Consider the following 23,275-nt stretch of genomic DNA (forward strand, 5'->3'; position numbering starts at 1 on the left):
TCATTATATAAAGCATCTCTATGTCTTCCTTGTCGAGAAGAAGACAGGGAGTTGACGTAAGTAACTCTCGAGGGGACAAAAGCATCAATTAATCGAAAGGTACCGGATTCCTTTGGGCCTCGCTTCTTGGTGGCAACTCGCCTGATCATGTGTATGATTTGATTAATGCTGTTTTTGAGGCGCTGCAAGGAGACGTCTGTCTTGGTGTTAGCCTCGAGATGTATCTTGATGTTGGGGATTGGAGTGATGGCCTGGCCATCAAGGAGTATTTGAATGTATTCCTTAGTTTGGCGTGAGGGTGGACGACAAGGAGCTGTGATTGTTTACGTGAACACTGGAGGCCACAGGCTTTAGCACATTGGCGTACTAGAAGTGAGATGCCATGCATTGGTGTGAGCTTCCTTTAATTTTTGTAACTCTTAGCGCATGAGCAAGGTACGCACAGGGCCGCTAGACGGGCGTGAGTGGTCGCGTCACGCTTTCACGTGGCATTCAGCGAGAACGCAGGGGTAAACCCGTAGATGTGCTTGGTGAGTACACCACCTGTCTTCCCGGTCTTCGCGTGGGCTCGTAGCTAAATCAGTAAGACAACGGGCTGTCGCTTTGTTAGCCTATTAGTTCCAGGTTCGATTCCCGACGGTGCCCATAAATTCTTTTATTTGTTCCCTGGAGTTTTCTGGTGACACCAACGGTCGCGAAAGAACCCTTGGGGGGTAGAGGTAAAAAGCTTTGCTTTAAAAACCTTTTAGCGTTAACCTAGTCCACCACCCGCCGCACAACCATCACCGAAATGCGTGAAAGAAAAGGTGCTTCTGCGAAGGGCGCATCTCATAAGTAAGTCCATCCAAGTCCTCAGCAAGCTAACACCGCTACCAAAAAATAATATACTTGGGCTGATCAACCGAAGTGCTTCGAAGCCGACCGCATTAAAGACCAGTCACCTCAAGAAATATTAAGTGTCCAACGCTATTGTCTCGGATCACACAGCTAGAGACTTTAACGCCAAAATGACGAAAAACCACGCCAAAATGGCTCCGAGTAGTCACAGATGTCGCAGTACGCTGACGACATTTCACCATCACCATGATCCGCTCCTACTGAGTGACTGCGAAATTGAATGAAGCAAGAATTATGAATAAAATTTCCGTTCGCTTTTTTATTACTCAGTGTTACTCCGGTTCAACTGCCTCTTAAACTTTCAGACATGCCAGAATTGCATCATGCCTTTCAAGCCATCTGAACGAGCGCGGGACAAACAGGAGAGACTTCAACAAGTAATATAGACTACGCCACCGAGTACTTAGGCAGAAGGGGCTTTGGGGTGCGCCCCTACCAAGCCAGCTTCGCTTGTCCTCCGAGCATGCACTCGAGGTCGACCTCCCAACCCAGCGCCTGACCCAACCGTTAAGATCGCATCTATGCCTGTACCTCAAGTAACAGCTTTTCAAATTCAGGGAGTACCATTTCAGGCAGACGGCCCAGGCACCGACTTTCTACATCAAATCCACATCATGGTAATGCAGTTGACGCAGTTATTCTTACAGAGCTGCACCCAACAGAATGGTCTTAAAAACACCTGCCGCATGGTTCAAGCACTGCTGTCAAGCTGCATCGCAATGACGCCCCATACGTCCAACTACGGCAGCAAAAATCCTCTATGAACAGAAATTCACCCAAGATCGCCCTGGGCCTTCCCCCTTTCAGCCGTGTGCATGTATACAGACGGCCTTCTCTAGGTTGGCCTCCACAACGTACAATGAAATCCTCGAAGCGCAACGAGCAAGCCAACAAAATCAACTTGATCCGGCTCCAGTGGGCTGTGTGGTTGCAGACAAACTGGGCTATCACATGGAAACACCATCAAACGCACTTACCAGCATCCCATCAAGCGTACGCGTCAACATCCCAGCCGCCCTATTCTTAAGGACGTTCATAAAGAATACAACAAAGGAAGAAGACAAGCGAGAAGAAAACGCGTAAGAAATTCACCAACAACACAAATGTTTATTACAAAGACACCGAAATAAATCCCGACCACCAGGCCCACGTTGCAGAGGTCGCGGGGTGTGAAGGAACGACCTTCACAGCTGCAAGTCAGATCATCCGACACCGATGTCCCAGAAGAGTGAGTCATCGCCCTCGCGGCACTGCCAACTCAAATAATACCATTGCAACCCTTATTCGTTCATCGCAGGCGTGCCGGCACCACCTGCCAGGACAAATATTTCAATACGCACGCACTCCTCTACAGCGTGGCAAAACTCTTCCACACCCTCACATTGTATATGCGTGGCCGTGCCTCCGTCGACGGGAATGAGGAATTCCCAGACGGCGGCCGACTGCACACTGCTTATCTCAGTTCAAGAAACACGCACAGATATATTATATACTTATCGCCAAAAAACACCGCATTTACCTCTTACCTCATCCATCACTCAAACAAGCTCACTAATCTGGTTCTGAATTCAAACACAGACTTACTACAACATCACCATTCTGCATCGTGCACCTCACGCACTGTATACAGCTGGACAACTTGCAACAAACCACCTATTATTACCCCGTGTAGGAGTGCATTTAAACGTCCCCACCCGCCCACATCCAACACCTTGGAGCACGGGAGCACAGGCTGACCATCTCCCAGTTTTCGGATGAGGAGTACACCCGATCTCCCGTTCGCAGACTGCTGTGTGGCCTGGAGGCAGCATAAAGATTAAACTAAAAAGTCCGAGGAGCCGTAGAGAGTTTGGGGAAGTCTTTGTCCTGCGAAGTTAATATTATAGGAGACCAATGCGTGCATGCATTGCGCTCCTCTCACTTTGATCAAGATACACATTAATGTCCGTACTGGTAAATTTTCGCTAGAAGCGTGACGCACATCATATTTAATGATAACACGTGACGGATGCTTGACCACGCTTCATTCCCATTTCAAGCTCCGACTTCACTGAAATTCAAACTCTTCGGCTGAGTATGAGGTCGCAAACCTTAAACTGACACCCTCAGCAGGTTACAGACCTTGATTCACGTCACCCTCCCCTCGTATGGTGAGATTGACTTTAGTTGGAGGTTTAGGTCAGCCTTACGGAGTTGGCCCCCGCCCCCCTCCCATCTTCTACCAACCACCACCAATGGCTTTTGCATAAACCTCCCCCGAAGATTCACTTCCGCTTCTGTCCTTTTTCGAACACAGGTTTACTCGAAAGACAATAATTAAAAAAAAAATAAAACAACATCCGATGGACATGTCTGTGCGTTTTTACTGCGCGGCAGCAATGGAATAAAACCGAAAAGCAAGTAAGTTGTACACATGTATAACATACAGAGAGAGAAGGCTCTTTACTAGAGGAGAAAGCCGAGATGTTTGCCGGAATTTCGACACCGACACAAATAATAAAACATATTGCCTCTTTAAATCACAGCACATTTTTCGCAAGAGCATTCGAGGCAAGCTTCGATAATAGAAGCAAATGTGACTTGACATGGCAAGACAAAGAAAACAAGCGATCACGAACATGACCCCATAATCTACCTTGATCTAGCAAAAAAAAAGGGGGGGGGACAAAGAAATAAGCGGGAAATGTATTTACATTGGTTGGCGTATACAGCTGTAAGTCATCGTTGTCATGTTGCCATTCCGATGTAGAACATATAGAAAGAAATCTAAAATCATATGCCATAGAGAAGCCAAAGCACCCGCCGCGGTGGCTCCATGGCTAAACGGTGCGAATTTTGCCTGCGAATTTGCAGCTGCGGCGCCGCTCGTGCGGCAAAACGATCTACTTTCCTATTTACAATGGTTCGACAAATTGCCAAATGTCAAGCGGCGTTCAGAAAAGTTCGATTGTTCCAACCATTTGGCAATTTGCCACAACACCGGCTAGGTTGTTTTGCCGCACGAGCGGCGCCGCAGCTGCCAATTCGCAGGGGCAATTGGCCCTATGTAGAACGGGCTTAAAGGAGCCATGCAGACAAAGTTTTTTAGGTCATTCGAAAGATTGCTTCGTTAGAATCCTACTGACACCACTGTTAACGTAAACTTCGCTCAGATAAGCTATACGAATATGAGAAAAGAGAATGGCCATGCGACTCACTCGCTCATTTCCCGCACTGAAACATATGACGTCATATGCACAGCCGTGAGATTGGCTGAGGTCGCCAAAAGAAAACGCAAGTTAGACAGGGCTTATAAGCTTGCAGAACGAGCTATTTTCGCTTATATGTAATGCATATTCATTTTATAGCAGTAAGAATAATGGGGTTAACAATGGAAGTTACGAAAGTACACGTAAACATTGCAGTACCAGTAAGCACTGCTATTGGTACTGCGCGCGGTATGCTTGTTATAGCTGCACAGCAGTGCGGCGCTTTGGGGTTGTCTCACACGACACTGGCCGATTGGCGTAAGCGACATTGTCTTAAGTGACCCTGTTTGTAGAGCGTACCCCATGTTTCACGAAACGATAACTACCTACCGTAACAAAAACGAACCAGCTGCAAATACGGTCAAAGGTGGGCATAGGTCCGGCGCAGTATGGTGGCGCCGTCTAGGAGGACTGGCAACCACATGGAGCGTTTTGCTCGTGTCTGGCGTCCGTCGGCGTCTTCTAGCGGCGACGTGAAACAGACGTTGGAGAGGTCCAAATCAAAAAAAAGAAAGAGCCAATATGACCAATTAGGCAGTTTTTAGCTAACAAAGCAATCTGGAAGATGTTGGTGGAATAAACTGTGCTCTCCGACGTTTTTCGCCTCGCCACCAGGAGACGCCGACGGCCGCCAGACGAGGCGCGGCAGTCTGCTGGAGACTAAACAATAGCGTTCGCTCGAAGACCTGTCCTTATTAGGTCATCGCAGATATCCTAAAACACACAATTTGGCGGGAGAATCAAAATTTGAAGCTAAATTGATTAATTTCTCAGTAAATAAAGCATAGTTTGCTGCCAGACAAGCGTTGGGGGCACTATAAAGCACCAAATCTTTCAAATAAAACATTTTTGTGTTTTGTCTCTGTGGCCCCGGGTTCGATCCCTGCCGCGGTGGCCGCTTTTCAGGGGGAGCCAGAAAGCAGAAACGCCCGTGTGTCGAGATCTCGGCGCACGTTAAAGATTCCTAGGTGGTCAAAATAAATCCGGAGCCCTCCACTACGGTGCACCTCGTAGCCCCGGTGTAGCTGGGCGCCTAAAACACCGCAATCGATCAGAAAAGCCAAAGTACTTGCAAAAAGTCGTGGCGGTCTTTCCACTGGTCGAACGCTTTGCAGCCATTATCAAGAGAAAATGGCTGGCCAGGACAGACTGCCCGCAGTCTCGCGTTCCTTCACTTGCGTCAGGCACATATGGCGGGAAAGATCAATCCAAAGGCGAGCGAAGTGTTTTTTTTTATTAGAAACTCGCCTGCTTGATTACGGAGTAGCCAGACGAGGTTGTCGGCGGCACAATGAAGCTCTGATTGTGCAGTTTGTTCCGCAACCACCCCATGCCGAACCTTGGACGGTAGTCAAGTGATCGTATTGTTTACGCTATAGATTCCCTACATAAGAGACACTTGGCCGAGTTTGATCTAACCCTGATAAACAGTCGCAAACGGTTGGAAAGTTCCTAAAAGCACTGAAGTAACCATTGCCTGAGTGAGCATCGTCCATTTGGCTCCGCGGATGAAACCAGCCTATTGAGCGCAGCTGGAGGGAGAGGAGGCGACGCTCTGTCTGGGCAGGAACTGTACTTTCAGTCCGTCCACTGGCCTCAGCACCAGCGCCCACGTGAGTCGAATGGTGTCGCGATGTTCGGGGCTGTGCAGCCGGAAGTGACGTAGCACTGTCGATACGACCACCTTCTCCTCTTGCAAGGCGAACCGTTGCCCTGTGCGTAAGATTTCACAGTAATAACGGGGAAGGGGAGGGGGGGAGACGAGAAAACACAATTAGAATGTGGAAGGTATACGATGAAGAAAAATACTTAGCGTCAGTTAAAATTGTAGCCACCTAGGATCCAATTTTAAAGCTAGGTTCAAGCGAGATGTGTGGCTTTATATAATTAAGGAACATATATAATTAAGGAACATCTCGCTCCTTAATTATATAATTAAGGAGCGAGAATATTTGGGAGTGTAGATAAATGAAGGGGAGAACTACTTAAGAACTCACGAGGAGCAACTTCAGGGTAAGGGAAAGCGCAACGCAGATATATAGTGAAGCATATAACTCTGTGGGGGTATAACAAATATGATGTGGTGAGAGCAATGTGGAAAGAAGTAATAGTTCCGGGTCTCACATTTGCGAATGCAGTACTCTGCTTGAAATCAGACGCTCTATCACGCCTTGAAGTGAACTAGAGAACGGTACGCCGTTTGGCCTTAGGAGCGCATGGTAAAACAGCTAACGAAGCAGTGCAGGAAGATATGGGCTGGGCGTCGTTTGAAGTTAGAGAAGCTCAGAGTAAAATATCTTTTGATTGGAGGGTGAGAGCAATGGATCAACGTATGTGGACAGCTACAGTTTTAAGAGCGAATGCTCTTTATAAGCGACCCCAAACCATCCACCGCCGGCGGCGGCGGCGGCGGCGGCGGCGTCGGCGGCGTCCGCAGTGCTCCTCTACATTTAAAAAAGAAACAGCATCCGGCGCCAGGTTTCGATCCGAGGACTTTGCGGCCGCAGCGCGACGCGCTACCGACTAAGCCACGGAAGCCACGCTGATATCAGTGTGAGTAACGCGCCTTATATCTTTAACGCATTCAAACTACGTCGTCAGCGGCGTGCGTTGGCGACTCAGCGGCGTTATAGCGGCTTGATAACTGCGTGGTGTACACGTGATACTACAAACCCGATGGAAGAGATGGAAGAGAAGGCGGCGAGGCGGTGGGCTGCGGGGGCCGAGCGCAAGCGCCGCAAGCGGGCCGACAACCGTGCATTCGCACTTTCACATTCTCCCCCTCGGGGAAATGCGGGGGAATTTTTTTGGTACCTATACGTTACGAGCGTGGACACGCAGTGGCTAAGGAAGACTAGAAGGCTAACGATGAAATACGGAAAGAGCAGTGGAGAATCAGACAGCCAAGGTAGACAAGAAAGAAGCAAGGCAGATAGAAACAAATAAGTGGAGAGAAAAAATGGAAGCTAAATCGTCGTTAGAGATGTACAGGGAAGAGAAATTAGAAATCAGAAGGGAAAATTTCTATGATAATTCCAAGGGAAGTGCTTTGCTTTTTCAGGCTAGGGCAGGTTGTTTGAGAACTAAGAGCTTTGGGAAGAAGTATACACAAAATGATGGGATATGCACGGTCTGCAGAAAAGAAATGGCAACTATGCGGCACATAGTGTTGGAATGTCAGTGCATCCATCCAAATCTACATGAGGGAAATATTTGGCTTCCAGAAGCCCTAGGATTTAACGGTAGCACAGAGGGAGTTAACTTCAAGACTGTCGAGGCGACTAAAAGAAGATTTTAATGCTGTTGGACGAAAGCAGAAAGGGGAATATTGCCTACGACAGATACCACCTGTAACAGAAAAAAATATATTGTGCCTGACCTGAGAGCAGCGCTAGTACTCAACGAAGAGTATAAAACATAGATATGTTAGTTTTTAGGGGCGAAGCCACTTAGGGGCTGAGGCTGTTGGCATCTCCTGTCGTCGTCATCGTCGCAATCGCCTCATGTAGTCACGGTACCAAAACACCAGAAAACTCGTTTATGATTTCCACTAGAACGTTTCGCGTACTAAAAAAACACCGGGACACTTGTTTACGCCTCGCGCTAAAGAGCTTCGTGCTTCAAAGACAAGAGACTTTTACAGCAAAGCTGTATACCTCTACCCCCCAACGGTTTCCTCTCCGTTGGCAAAAAACGCCAAGGCGCCGAGAATACAATTATACGCAGCATGCTTCGCCCCTCACCAGGTTTCACTCTAGTCGAGATAGCCCCGGATTTTTTTGGTAAGATGACACGTCATTACCCCCGTTACAAAGGGGATACCACTTGCAATCAATTAATCAACCAATCAATTTCTTTTTAAAATCTTTACGGGAGATGTCTGTAACTACTTCAAAAGAAAATTATCCTATTGTGGGCGTCTAACCTAAAAAGTTTGAGATTCAAGCTATATCACGAGTAAACAAACATTTCAGAGCAAAAAAAAGTTTTGGGTCACTTGCTTCGAGACTAATTCGTCGGATGTCGCTACCTACTGTCGCTATTCTGGCTTACCGGCCACAATAGCGATAGCAGGTAGCGACATCTAACCGCTAACGGTGTGCTAAAACGTGTCCTACCGTTTTTAGCGGAAAACGGAAACTCCGGCTTTCGGTAAACGGTAACGTAATCACGGTAACAATTTACTAAAACTCCCTAGTACCCGCAGCTCGACGTACGAAAAGATGACGCTGGCAGCCGCGGCGGTAGTTTTTATGATGTAGGCGAAAAGCAAAAACGCCCGTGTGTGCGAGATATCTGCTCACGTTAAAGATCCGCAGGTCCCCAGGCGGACAAAATTAGTCCGGAGCCCTCCACTACGGCACGCCTCATCGCCTGTGCAGCGTGAGCGCGTTAAACCGCACAATCAATCAATCAATCAATCAATCAATCAATCAATCAATCAATCAATCAATCAATCAATCAATCAATCAATCGATCAATCGACCAATCAATCAATCAATCGACCAATCAATCAATCAATCAATCAATCGATCAATCGACCAATCAATCAATCAATCCAGTATGACATTGCCTGGTTTGTAAGGCTCAACTTGTAGGTTGTCTATTGTAAGGCTCAAACAAAATACGCTAGGTCTAGCGTGAGATCTAACGTCGCCAGCCGGAACCCATTGCAAAAAGCACTTACTCAACGCACTTTAGCGAGCACGCTTTGACGTGAAAGAGAAACGCTAGGCCTAAGCTCTAGCGCATACTCCACATTTCTATTAGTATTATTCCAGCGAAGTGACGCATCAGCCAACTGGGCATGCAAATACGTACCGATGCAGTTCCGTGGTCCCGCCGAGAAAGGTATGTACGCGTAGGGGGGCCGCCCAACGGAGTTCTCTGGCAGGAAGCGGTCGGGGCGGAACTCCTCAGGCTGCGGGAAGAACCGGGGGTCTCGGTGCAAGGTGTACAGCATCGTCACCATGGTAGCGCCGCGAGGTATCCGGTGGCCCACTGCCACAGATTGGGATAGCAAGAAAGCGCAAATAGATATAGCGGAGAGAGATTCGGGCTTAACGGAGCAAGTCTGGACACGTTTAACAGACTCCGTTTCACTGGTTGGACCTTTACTGCCTGCTAAATTAGCGATTTCCTTTAAATATTGGAATACGTTCGATTTCAGGCAACAGTCTTCCAACAGCGCCCCAGCAGCGCCAATAAGATTAGACGCCCGCGCCCGGAGCCCCATTTCACGCACGTATACGGTTTTCCCCACTGTATGGGTCACTCTCAGGAAATGGCGATTTTAAATCGTGCTTGCAATGGCAACTGCATTCCATCTGAATATATATGGGTTGAGCGGCAACATTCAGAACGTGTGGGAGCGGGCATATTTAAAATAATCTTTGTCTGTTGTCGTGAAGCAACATTCCCTTCAAATATATGTTTTGCAGGAAGAGAGAGAGAGAGAGAGAGAGAGAGAGAGAGAGAGAGAGAGAGAGAGAGAGAGAGAGAGAGAGAGAGAGAGAGAGAGAGAGAGAGAGAGAGAGAGAGAGAGAGATAGAGAGCTTTTATGGAGAGACATGGGTTAGCTAGGGAAGCGTGGTGGTCGCCAGTTTGAGGTCGGCGGCGACGATGGCAGCTCGTTCCACAAGGCGTCCTGAACTCCCGGATCAGAGCTACCCTCGCACCCTCTCATCGCTCGCCACGAGTGATTAAAGAAAGGGGAGGGATTAGAAAGACAGGCCCAGAGTGGGGAAGTGTGGCGCACTCGCCACATGCGGAGCAATGAGATGAGGGGTATACAGGGAGGTGTAGATGTGATGGAGCGCTGCCCTGCAGGGAAAGGAATGAACTTGAAGGAGGCAATGAGTGCGCCAGGCACCAGGTGCTCGTGGCTGAGCTGGGCATGCACCGGGGGTATAGTTATGGCGGGCGAGGCGGTAATGCGTGAGTCTATCATGATACGTAATTGGGGGGTCTCTGGCACAACACCCGTGGTAAGGAACCAGGCTGGCTCCTGCTCGGATTGTGAAAGCTCGTGCTACGTCACATGCAAGCCGCCTCGTTTTCCCCCAGGGATCAAATGGGCCGGGGTCCATACCAATTCTACCGGTGACAATGGGGGATTTTGAGAGATAATTTTGAGTGCCAGTGGCGAGATGAGACCATGACCGAATTTCGAACGGCCGTCTTTGAATCGGAGATTACGCTAGGGGGGGGGGGGGTTGTGACAGGGAGAACGCAATTGCCTCCTCCGCCGCCGTGCCAGGCTAAGGGTGCGAACTGTAACATATCAAAGGGGGGGGGGGGGGGGTGAGTCGTTCGGTTGGTTAACGATGGCCAAACCAAAGCATCGCGCTCTCACTTGCGCTCGGCTGGGCTGACTTTTGTGGTAACGCTCCACGGCGGAACTAAAAGCTTACACAGCTCTGCTGTTAAAACGGTGAATTCTTAACTGTCAGAAATGCCGAATTCCCATGATTACGAGCGATACTTGACCGAGGACTAGATGCGAAACGTCGGGACCAACATCGCAGGCCATTTCAGTCTCCTGCTGAAGCTTGGTCACAATAGAGGATACAACGCGTGACGTACTTTTGCACGCGACTCTTCGAACTGTTATAGAACTGCTATAACCACATTTTAGCGATTCACCTGGGCACCGACATTTAGCTTAAATTGAGGGAGAATGAGGGGAGGCGCCACGGGTTGTGGGGGGGGGGTTAAGTTTTAATTTTCTGGTTCAATTTAACTTGAACCAGAAAGTCGAAACTACAAAAATTGAACCCAACGCGGTTCAAACCGAATTCGGTTCAATTTTAAAGCAAAGCTTTCTACCTCTACCAGCCAACGATTCCTCCGTGGCGTGCAGGACGACGAACGCCGATGAGTGGGGGGGGGGGGGGGGGGGGGGTTTTCACTCCCGGAGCAGTGTAGATGCATCGCGGCGAGAGGGCGCTGTTAGCCTGTTACCCATAGAGTTCCTCTATATAGCTCCCGCAGGGAGCTCCCTGCGGGAGCTATATAAAAGAACTCTAGTTATCCAGGGTTACCCGTGCTCACTCCGGCGGGCGCGTCGGCGGGACCCTTCCGTCAGCTTTGTCGTCTGCTTAGCGACGGTGTTGGGCCTGTTTTGGCGCAGCTTCGCGTCCATTACGCGGTTACTTCGCACCGCTTGATTACTTGTTTGGCAGCACCTCGGGGGTATCCCGGACCCGACGAAATTAGGTGGTCGTACGGCAAAGATACGTTAAGGATTGGTTTTCAGGGCGGGAACAGAAAATGTATAGACCACATACAGACATCTCGCCGCTATAGAAACGCTACCTTTTGCGCATTGCTTGCCACGAATGGGACTCCGTTTTCTAAATTGGGAATACCAATGCGGTTGTTTTTAACAAGTATTACAAAAGGCGAAAGGAGCAACTGGATGTGATAAATAGCGATTATAAAAGCTCTCTCAGCTTTCTCACAATTCTCAAACTTACTAAAGTAACTATAGTTCAAATCGGTGTAAATGGGAAGCACTAAGCTCACATGCCGAATTGTTTCAGTGTCTGCGCTTGTGTCGCGCGGTGGTGTAGCCCCTAGCTGCACATCAGGATGGCTAGGTTCCGCTGCCTCACCCTTCGAAAGACGCTCCTCCCCGTTTTCTGCCGACGCACGGCCAGGCTACAGCGTGGCCGACGCTCCTACGTTCGTGACGCCGCCCCCGTGAATTCCATCTAACGGCTGGCACGATCTCTGCATAGTTTCACTCTTTGTAGAGCCACGTGTGTGAATTCAAGTGACGTCCCATGAGCAATTGTTGAGAGTGTCGTTTAAACTTAAAGCTTTGCTTTCCAACCACCTTCACAGCGTGGTTTGGAGCCAATTTTTTTGTAGTGTCTATTTTGTGAGGGAGATAATTGGGTAGATGTGTGTGCGAAGTTTGAGTTTTGAAGGTTTGTAGGCTAGTTGCCATTTTCAAGATGCCCGTCGCAGAAAAGTGTGCTGTGATTTTGCAAGATCGTGCAAACCTGCTGAGATTTTAAGGGGCGAAGCACCTTAGGGGCTCGGGTTGTCGGCGTCTCCTGTCGTCTCATGTAGTCATGGTACTAAAACACTGGGACACTCTTTTTCCAACGCTTCACCCTAGAACGTTACGCGCACTAAAAGAACACACGGGGACACTCACTTTCCAACGCCTTGCGCTAGAACGCATGCTGCGGCGTGTGGCACGAAGACAACTTACGGCCAGTCTGTCTCTCATTTAATTTCTTAAATACGGTTCAACGCAAGAGAGGGCGCCACCGCCTCAGCAAGCAAGCGCTTTTGCTCCTTCCACCGGCGCTTCTCCGGTGCCCAATCAGCGCGCGCCGTGTGGCAAGGAAGAGACCTATAATGTTTGAATACACTTTACACCTCCTCAGCTTTCGCGTTAGTGGAGATGGCCCGGGATTTTTTAATAATTTTTCACCGAAGCGAAGGTCGCGGAAGAGCAGTGAGAGTTTCCACTGAAGCTTCAGGCTAGAGCGGCGGGTGGGCGACACTACCGAACGTGGTAATTACAATTAACCAAAAAGTTCATTACGAGAGATTTGACACGTTTGTCTGTATGGGCAGCGGAAACAAAGCGGTGGTTAAGAGTTGAGGATTTGCATTAGGCGGCCAATGCCTGCGGAGAGCGCGATATATCACAGAGAGAGCAGCTTATAGCGCGTCTCGGCGCCTTGCATCGGAGTTATCCAGTTACCAAGTGGCTGGACTTTTAAGAACGTTGATGTAAAAAGTGAAAAAAAAAATAGCCCGGTTGCCACGCAGGATGCACACTGTACCAAAGCTATTCTAGTAACGTTGCACTGTACTGCGGGGAAGGAAACGGGATTTTTAAAGCGAAAGGTCTACTGCACTACACCTTTCAAGGCCATTCATCGCGCCGCAACGACCTTTAGCCGCCGGTGCGCAAACAGCGCCTTTCTTACCGCTTCGCTTGCTCGGAGCGTCGCCGCTACGGTATACCACGTGACTGGACGAGGGGGGTGCGGCTCCTTCGCCTGTGCCTCATCACCCAGCGGCGGCTGCACGTGCCCCTCCGTGCGGTTCAGCGCAAGCGAACCATGTGACTGGGCGAGGGTTTGACGACTGATACTACATGAAAACACTGCGCTGACTGAGTTTGCAGGAAAAAAGGCTAGGGAAACGCACGATGCGCGCCCACGAAATCGCTGCTTTGCCAGCGCTTGGTTCCTCAGTCTTGCCAAAGATGGCGCATCGGCTGGGTTGTGTGTGCGTGCCCGTCCTCTCAAGCGAAAGGATGAATCGAATCATCCAGTGGATATAGCTAGAGGGCAGCCTGCGAAATCTTAAGGAAATTTTTCACGGAGCACTGCGTGCACAGCCTTTGCTATCGCTCGTGGTAATTACGTTTAGAAGTGCTAAACTTGAACTATTCTTTCGTCTTTTTCATGACCCAAGAGGTGGCTGACCAAGTTCCCTGAATTTAAGCATCAAGGCTCAAGCTAAAAGCGCCAAACGACGCGGGTTCGATTCCCAGCCACGGAAGCCGCTTTTCTGATGGGGGCGAAAAGCGAAAGCGCCCGTTTGTTTGAGATTTCCGCACACGTTAAAGATCCCCAGCAGGTGGTTCAAATTAATCCGCAGCCGTCCGCTACAGCGCGTCTCCTCGCCTGTGTTGCGTCAGCGCGTTAAATCTCATAATCATCAATAAAAGTGCCAAACAATGTTCGTGGCTGTATTTTGGCTGCTGGTTAAACGCACGCACTCACCTTGCTACCTTCTGTTCTAGAATGCTATTGCAAAACACGCCTCCATTTGCCAGAGAGAAGCTCACACACTGCCGGATTCGACAACAGCGCCATGAAAGCAAAACATCTGTGCAGCGGCGCGGAGTTGATTTCTCGCACACACGTAGAGAAACGAACGGCTCCGGCGTTGATAACGTACTTATCTCGGCATCTGTGTCCACGTTCCTGGCCATCAACGGCACTGGCGGGTACAGGCGGTGGGTCTCCTGCACGCGCACACAAAAGCCCATTTTAACGTTGCTGGATTGGCTAGCCTTGAAAACGCGCACCCAGCTGGATTCCGTAAATGGTGCCTGCAAGAGCCGACACGCACCACACACTTAACTAAAAAAATTCATCAGCCCTTCCACTCTGTGAAGGAGGGCGAGCAGCGAAGCTGTGCTTTGTTTTGGCTCAGTCTATGCATATATTTACGAAACTTGTAAGGACTAGAGTTTTGTTCCAGGGGACGAACACGGGGCTGTTTGTTTGCCTCCAGTAGATGTCCATGTATTCAGAGCAGACTGTAATTTCATAATATTTACAACCTCACTGCGAACTACGTAATTTAGAAAAGTAGCGAAGCTCGGCGCATGTTAGAGCCGTCACAGCGGTGAATTGTAATGTAATTTGTTTCGTGATAGTTTTGATAAAGCAAAAATCACAGCCGTTTCAAGTCTAACCATACTCCCTCTGTAGACGGATATGTGCATTGACAGCATACGTGAATTCTGCAACGTTTACAACTTCACTGTGCACTGACTAATTATGACAAGTAAATGTAACTCGGCAGCTACCTACATTACATTGAGAGGCAGATAGCATTTTCGTGTTGAGACGATGCGTATAGACGGACGGACAGTGACAACCCCCGGCGGGTATACAGTAGCTATGTGCACCTGTAAAACGAATCCTGGTGGGAACCGAATCCAGCTCCGATTACACTCTAAGAAATCGGTGCAGGTGGGCTTCACGACAACACCCCAGAACGACCATTCAGCGTGCGTAAATGTGCGGATTTGGCGAATGACGAGGCCCAGCATGCGATTAAAGTAAAAACTAGGATCTTCGCTTTGACAACTGCGCATGCTGGGCCTCGTCATTCGCCAAATCCGCACATTTACGCACGCTGAATGGTCGTTCTGGGGTGTTGTCGTGAAGCCCACCTGCACCGATTTCTTAGACTGTAGGCGGGAATCCAGTTACGAATAGGGTATAGCATGTGGGTCGACTGTGATGCAAAACTCTAATTTACGCTGGTTCTATAGCGCAGGTATCGAAATGAGGAGGCATCCCACTGATTGAAGAAGCGAACATAGTGCGTTTTAGTTTGGTGGAGTATACCTTGATGACGCACTCGAGGTAGCGCATGTCCTTGAGGTCGTCGACAGTGGCTGGCCGTTCGCGGTCGTCCCCGAAGATGGCCTCCAGCTCTTGGCACACTTTGTCCTGCACGTCCTTGTACAGTCCCAGCAGGTACAGCGTGAACGAGATGCCCATCGCGGTCGTATCATGGCCCTGCACGCGGCGCAGTTGCCGTCAGCGTTTTTTTCACAACACGCACTATGAGACTCCCGACACAGCAATCACCGTATTTCCCCGCGTAGCGGCCGTGTAGCTCTAAATAGGCGATAAGCGCGTGAATTCGCGGCTACTTGTATTTTTAGGAAGAAGTGCAAAGTGTATTTGTCATAAGTTACCTTAAATGCGGTCACTTTATCCACGTTCCTCGTGTTGTGCCTCAAAAATAAAATTTTCGCAAGTGTGGTGTGTTGACTGAACGTGGCTGACAACGGAGCCATTTCTTTAGTTTTCAGAAGTGCCAGACGGAGTGACAAGAGTGCGGCAATGCAAGATGTGCTCAGGACTCGCTGCTGGCTTTTATTGTCTTTTTTTTGTTGCTACCGATACGTTGCGCGTCTCTTCAGAAAACAAAAGAACGTCAGTAGCAGCCCCAGCACTTATGACCCCATCCACCACCTCCTCCTCCCCTCCGCCTCTTCATTCTCCTCTTACCCTCTTCCAGCTGCCCCCCTTGCTGCCAGCTTGCCACTTTGGACCACTCCATGTGCGACCCCTTCCCTCAAATCTCCAGAAGCGAGCTATGAAGAGAGGCGTTGGGTAGCTCTGGCCAGGTGATTCATTAGGCCCTGGTACGCAGAGCTACCGAAGTCGTGGCTGGCCTTCGAGAAGCCGTCACCAACCCTCCCTGACCGCGGCTCGAATAAAAGTTTAGTTTTCTGGATACAATAGATTTGATGCCAAATTGCGGCTTGCGATAACCATTAGCGAAGGGCCAGTCGGCTGCACAAAAGTCTTTAGCCTATCAATGTGTTTGATTGTTATAGTTACAAAATTACAAATTACTGTTATCGAAATCTGTTGTCATCGAATTTATTCACAATTTAAATCTTATCACAAGTACTTCTCTCGTATCACCCAAAGGAGAAGCGAATGGGGAGAGGGACAGTGTGAGAGGTGGAAGGAGGTAGACGGGAAGAGAGAGAAAAAAAAGGTTACATGGCAGGGGCGGCTAGAAACTGCCATATTTTGACATCATTTGCAATCAAGCTTTTAACTCCCCCGAAGCGAGCCTGCCCACCTCAAACATGAAGGTGTCCACTTCTTCGCGGATGCCTTCGACTGTGAAGCTGGGGTCACTCAGGTGGTTCATGATCAGAATGTCCAGGAAGGCCAGTCGCTTGCCGCCGTTTGCTCGACCCAGATACGACTCCTCGGACATGATGTCCGGTGGTGATTCGCCTTTTTCCAGGTACTCCTTCTTGCGGGACTCGATGATCTGCACAAAAAAAGGCACGTTTAAATAGCATTATGCGCTCTGGGTCTGTCCACTGCCTTAGAGCAGAATAGGGAGCCTAAAATTACCAGGTTTGACCGGTAAGCGAAGATTCAAGGCAGGCATGGCCTTGCACCGAGCCATCCTGCTAAGATTGTGCAGGGCAGTAGAGGCGGCTAAAATGAGTAATTCAAGAGCTCGAACGCGATACAGAACCGTTATGTGCAGCATTTCAGGGTGACCTGGAATAACAAAGGCGTTCGTTGTACGTGGGATTTTATGCCATTGAAATAACGTATATTTTGGCGGTCACGCAGGTTTGGTTCGTTTTAAGCGAAAGTTCGTTTTAAGTGGGGCCGTTATATGTGGGCTCGACTACACATACATACATACATACATACATACATACATACATACATACATACATACATACATACATACATACATACATACATACATACATACATACATACATACATCAACGAAATTCAGGGAGCAATAAAACTTGGAAGATTGTAATAAAGTTGGGCTAGAGTCGATTTCATTTGCCTTTCTACCGTTGGGTCTCTTCTTTGTCTAGTTCCTATTCCTTCATTTCCGAAGAATGTTCTCATTGTATTTGGTCATTTTTATCCTCAAGTACAAGCAGTGCATCGCCTAGGCTATTCCGACTACCTATTTCAATTTTTCACACTTTATGCCCACCTGCCTGCTCCGCTACAATTTTTGCGTAACGTCTCCAATAACTATCGTAAACTGAGTTTTTACCTTGCCAATTATACTCATAGCTAGATTATACTCATAGCTAGATTTTGGTGCATAAGATGTATTACTTTTACCCCGAGTTTCTTGTTTAGCTTAATCCCAACAGCTGCAACCCTATTGATAACGCTTAAGAGTTATTCTACACACCCGGCTACGTCTTTGCTTACCAAGAATCCAGCCCCAAGTTCTTCCTTTCCCGATGTGCTCGCTAGAAGAAAATATGCCCGCTGTTCAACACCTTAAAACGCTTATCTGTTCTTCTCGCCTCTCTTGCTATTTCACTAAATGCCGCAGAGCTCCTCTAATAGCCCAGCTAAGCTGTACAGTCGTCAAAACTGTTAACAACAACAAAACACGAGATGCCTGCCTACGTACAGTGGCAGCTCACGATAGCCACGGCACCTGGTTATCGGCCCTCACGACGCTGCCCTACTGTACTCGGGTGCCTCAGCGCATGCGCGAAGCCTGGCTTATCAGCCCTAGCGCTATCGTAAGCCGCCGCTCTGTTCGTACGCTGGCACCTCGATCTTTATTGTTGTTAACAGTTTTGACGACTGTACTCACTCGACGTGGGAGGGAGGGATGCGCTCAAAGGACTCGTAGCACACCGATTCAGCAGCGTCCACTTACGTTACCAACGTACAACAGATTGGTGCGTCTGTGCGAGTGATTCGACACAGTTGCGCTTTAGCGGAATATGCGCGAAGTGAGGCATACTTGTTCAGTGAAGCCGTGCAGGTAGTGGACATTTTTTCGGACGTTCCAGCCAGTTGGATTGCTGTAGTAGAGTGCGTCCAGCCACTTCCACGGGGTGGCGAAGCGCTCTAGGAACGAGCCGGACACTCTGCGAGGGCGAGAGAAAAGGGAACGAAAGGTCTGTACACATTTGGACACGCGTTCAAGAAGTGCCATTAAACTGGTATTCAGTGTCGACATTTAGTGAAAGCCACACTTTCACTCTGCTTACATGCCCTTGTCCCAAGTACCCTTCGGTACTGAGTATTCTGAGTGACCATTAGTGTTGAGAGATCGAGCAGTATTTGCGACTTATAACATAATGATTTAATTCGTGACAACTGCGCCGCATGATATTTCATAAAGACAGGCGTTTCGAGAACTTATGGCGTCCTGCTGCGTGCAAATGTAACATAAGGCTCTAGCAGGAACGCGACGACTTTATCTGGAGCATATACAGTCGACTCCCGTTAACACGAAGTCCACGGGGACGCAGAAAACTTGAAATTAAACGAGCTTCCAATCAAACAGAAAGCGAAATAACAGTGTTGCCATTAGTACGCAAAACGTGTCCTTTCTTGATTTTGTCTCGACTTTTGTCGGCAGTTCGAGCATCCGACACGGTTTGCCCTGATATTTCAGACTTATCGCTAAATTGGAAGCCTAAGCGACCACCACGTTAACTGCTCACACGGAGCCGTGCGCAAAAAAGAAGTTTAAGGACCTGAATACAGAGAGATGCGTACGCGGGCGCGAGTCTCAGCCGACCTGCCGCTTCACGACTGTACGATGCCTCCGTTGCGATGGCACCGACATAGTGCAGAGCACGGCGGTGTTTTGGCGCTTCGAATTTTCGAATTTGCTCGAGAGATGGTATAACTTCCAAATAACCGATATATTGTTTTTTAGCTTCGAATTATCGAGCGAATTCTTCTATTGAATTGCATGTAAGATTCCCGGGGCCGGCACGTCACTTCCAATTGACCGAAAATTACAATTAAGTCACTTTGAATTAGCGAGAGCTGACTAGATAATGCAAAGGTCTGTTATTTGCATCATAAACACTCGTGCAACAGAGTTTACGTGAGATGGCAATCGTACGCACCCCGCGAGCATGATAAATAGAATGTGCGCTGCGGGCGTATCCTGAAACACCATGTCTGCTGCTTACTGCCATCAAGTTTATTAATTTTGTGGTTTCTGTCTGGCTTTAAAGTTAAAAAAAACTGATCTCATGATGTGGATCTGCATGCTAGTTTTCAGAAGGACACACCTGTGTGACCTACACATGCCTTTTGTGCTGCATATTTTACGTTTCTGTATTTCCTTCCAGTGCGCGGCCTTTCTTTGTGGTTGCGAGGCAAAGCGGCCCACCGAGAAGAATGGCCGTCGAGCTTCCGGGGAGATCCACAAAAGAGACACAACAGAGCGGAGAGCCGGTCCTGGTACGGCGCACAGTAGCAGACCGGCGCGACAGTGCGTGCGCAAGCAACTTCAATTATTTCCCTTGTCGCATTTACTTTTTTTTTCGGAAATCTTAGGTGGACAGCGCTTTCAACGTTGTCCAATTCCGTTGCCTTTCTATCCATACAGGAAAGTTTTCACAATCGGTTAGTTCAATTCAAGTTTGGCAGCCAGGCATGCGCAAAGTTTGGCGCGCTAAGAAAAGGTCGTCTTTTACCTGCGCCGGCCTCACTTAATCATCCTCCTGGAAAAAGGCCATGTGGCGACGAGATATAGGCCTATACCACAGGGTGCTTCATATATGTCTGCCTTATGATCACCGTGCCAGGCCATAGCAGGTATTTGTGCGTCGACATAGTCCCCGAACTTTCAGCAGCCGCTGTGAGTCTGCTTGATTTCAAAATTTTAAGGAATAAACTTACACCTTAACAGCAGTGACGTAGGGTGATTTGCAGTCTTCCTGGGCATGGACTTGCACTCCCATGGCAGTCTCTGGAAACGGGAAACGCTGTGAGCGGTTACTGATCACAGAATCTGTTTTAGAATAGTTACATACATACATACATACATACATACATACATACATACATACATACATACATACATACATACATACATACATACATACATACATACATACATACATACATACATACATACATACATACATACAAACAAACAAACAAACAAACATGCATGCATACATACATACACACACATACATACATACATACATACATACATACATACATACATACATACATACATACATACATACATACATACATACATACATACATACATACATACAATATTGCTAACCTCAACAGAAGTATTCGTGCAAAAAGACATTTTTATTCCGGATGCGTCATAGTGCGTAGAATTCCCGCTAAGACAAAACATGAATACTACATGTAATTTCAAGTGTTATATTGCCAATAAACTTAGGTACACTAAACGGCACAATGGGGCAGTGGGAGCAACATAATTTGATATACATAATTTCAGATGTTCCCTTTCGTGAACAAATACTAAAAAGAACAAAAATAGCAACATTAGACACCATGAGTAATGTTAATATGCACAAATTTGTATTTATAGAAGAGTATGGAACCAATAAATTTTATTTGTCTCCTCTACCTCCACTTACATGTAGTTCGCTTCTATTACGGTACGAGGAATAAAGACACTTAAAACAGTTTGCTCGGTACAGAAAGGTACTAAACTAAAATGGCGTCGAGGCCTTCTTTAGAGCACACAGTGGAGGGCTCTACATACTCCAATCTTGGACGATTAAGCGATTCAGTTTGCGTTTCCCTTAGTTAATCAAGGAAACTCAAGCGACAAAAAATTTTGGGACTGCTGTGTTCAGTGGGAAAGCATGTTAAACCTCCACAGCCTTATTTTAGACCTTCTAGATTTTATGAAAATTAACAACAGTGCCCAACCCCAACGTGTTAGCATTAGGTTGAATTTGTAAAATTAGAGTTGTATACGCAGACGCTTGCAGTCACTTCAAGCATAACATATACATATAGTTATTGTATTAAATAGCAAAGTCGAGATGTTGCTTTAATCAATAGGGTCTCCCAAAGAAGGTCCTCAAATGTAAGAAGCGTTCGACAAGTGCTACTGTATTCAAATAGGCTGTGTAATTAAAAATTCGGGGATTTTTTTTAGTGTGAAACCGCTATTAGCCTACCTCTGCCTGCTTCGCAGGAAATTCGCGAAGCGTGTTTTGTTAGGCCTCATTCATGACACCGTATTCGCAGGGCGTCCCGTATTTTCCAGTACCAGCGAGAGATAGTGGTATTGGTACCCATCACTTCCACCACAAGATGTGGCGTGGCAACGAAGGGGCTGTGTTTACAAAGCGTATTGCAAGTAAACACGGGAAAGCGGTGGCAGCTAAGGCAGCTACGATGTCTCCGGAACAGCGCGCACACGAGCATTACCGAACGTCTTCGTCTTCCTCCTCCATCCCATGGGCTGGCTCTCCACAGAGACGCGTACCACAGAGAGTGGTTGGCCAGAGGTTCCATTCATACTCAAAGTAGCCAAGGAGCCAAGGGAACGAGCCGTGACAATATCTCGCTTGCGCACGTATACGGTTGACACGCAGCAGAGGGAAGGGGCAACGCTGGTATACGCGATGGCTCGACGTTGGGCATAACGTCACGCTTTGAGGTCTAGCGTCATCAACCGGTACCTGCAGTTTGACTTCAACTGGGCACAATGGCGCGTCATTAGTTACGTGGGGTCAAAATTATTCCGGAGCATTCCAACACGGCGCGCCCCATAGCTCAGCTGTATCATTGTCTGATGCCGCTCGGCACACCACGTGCACATTGGGCACAGGGGCGATTAGTTAAGCTTCAGCTTGTAAAGCCAAGCTTTTGGCAAAGCGGTCAGCCTTGTCTAAACAACTTCGAGCGAGAGCTGCCCCGAATGCCTCTTTGGAAGATGTTCTTTTCCCGAACGGGTACTGGATCACTACGCGGGGCGTGTTGCGTCTGGTCCTCTAGTTTTCGAAGAACAGAAACCTTTGCGGCTCGTGATGATTGGACGCGGATAGTTTGTGCTGCTAGGGCGGAGCAATTGTCGGCCGGCACTGTCTGTAAGGCAATACGTCCGCCTGCTCACTAACAAGAATTCACTCACTCATTCACTCACTCCGGCGCGCTAAACGCCCAAATAACTGAAAGTTAGTTACCTTTAAGCCTACTAAGCATTGGACGTCAGGCCTAGAGTCACGCTTTGAGGTCTAACGTTATCGACCAGTACCCATAAGAAAAAGTTAGAGACGGTTATCCAGCACACACTTCGGATACATGTGTAAGTATTTGCAGACACTACAATTTAAAACGCTTAAAAAATAAGTACCATACTGTCCCGGTTAGGACATGAGGCCAATTGCTCTTCTCGGCACTTTGTGCAGAACAGTACCTAGAAATTTCATACCTGTGGTCATTGTTGCTTTGGTCACTGTCAGAAACAGGCGGAAAGACTTAGTGACCGCATCTTTCGAAAATGAACACGCCACAATATGCACCACCTCCACAAACGCCGCTGAGGAATTTGCCATCGCCCTAGCAGCCACAACAAACAGCGAATACGTGGCAGTCCTCACGAACTCGCAAGTAGCATGTCACAACTACCAGCTCGGCCGCAAGATTTTTGAAACCATTCCGCAGCTTCCCGACATCTATACCATTTGGACCCCTGGACACGACCCCCTCGACGGAAATGAGGCGGGACACGCCGCTTCCCGAGTACATACCCTCCGGGCCATTTCCGAAGACAGCCAAGACACGGAAAAGACCCCCCACACACTCAATGGTTGCACGGACATCCTCTCGCACTACAGACACGAGTTTCAACGGTTCCCTCCACCCAACTCCCACTTTTCCAGAGCCGAAGCGACCACACTCTGCCGGCTACAGACCAACTCCCACCCGCACTCCACCCTCATCCATGATATCTACCCCACCCAACGTTACAGTACCTTACTTTTTCCCCCAGCCAGACACCCTGTACCATCTGGTATGGGAATGCCAACAATCCCCACCCCTCACACCCAATCCCGCCCCACA

General features: G+C 48.3%; 1 protein-coding gene across 1 annotated transcript; it reads right to left on the bottom strand.

Moving 5' to 3' along the window:
* Window positions 1–1,958: 1,958 nt before the first annotated feature.
* Window positions 1,959–20,174, bottom strand: LOC144145484 (cytochrome P450 4c3-like; the record flags this gene model as incomplete). Its single annotated transcript, XM_077677124.1, is given in 7 exon segments — window positions 1,959–5,858; window positions 8,967–9,146; window positions 14,082–14,148; window positions 15,266–15,439; window positions 16,524–16,721; window positions 18,201–18,327; window positions 20,105–20,174. Coding segments are annotated over 7 exon segments (1,010 nt in total), but the record flags the coding sequence as incomplete, so codon positions are not given.
* Window positions 20,175–23,275: the final 3,101 nt, after the last annotated feature.

The sequence above is a fragment of the Haemaphysalis longicornis genome, unplaced genomic scaffold, assembly GCF_048455015.1.
Source record: "Haemaphysalis longicornis isolate Haplotype H1 unplaced genomic scaffold, Haemaphysalis longicornis Haplotype H1 scaffold_7, whole genome shotgun sequence".
Classification (NCBI taxonomy): domain Eukaryota; kingdom Metazoa; phylum Arthropoda; class Arachnida; order Ixodida; family Ixodidae; genus Haemaphysalis; species Haemaphysalis longicornis.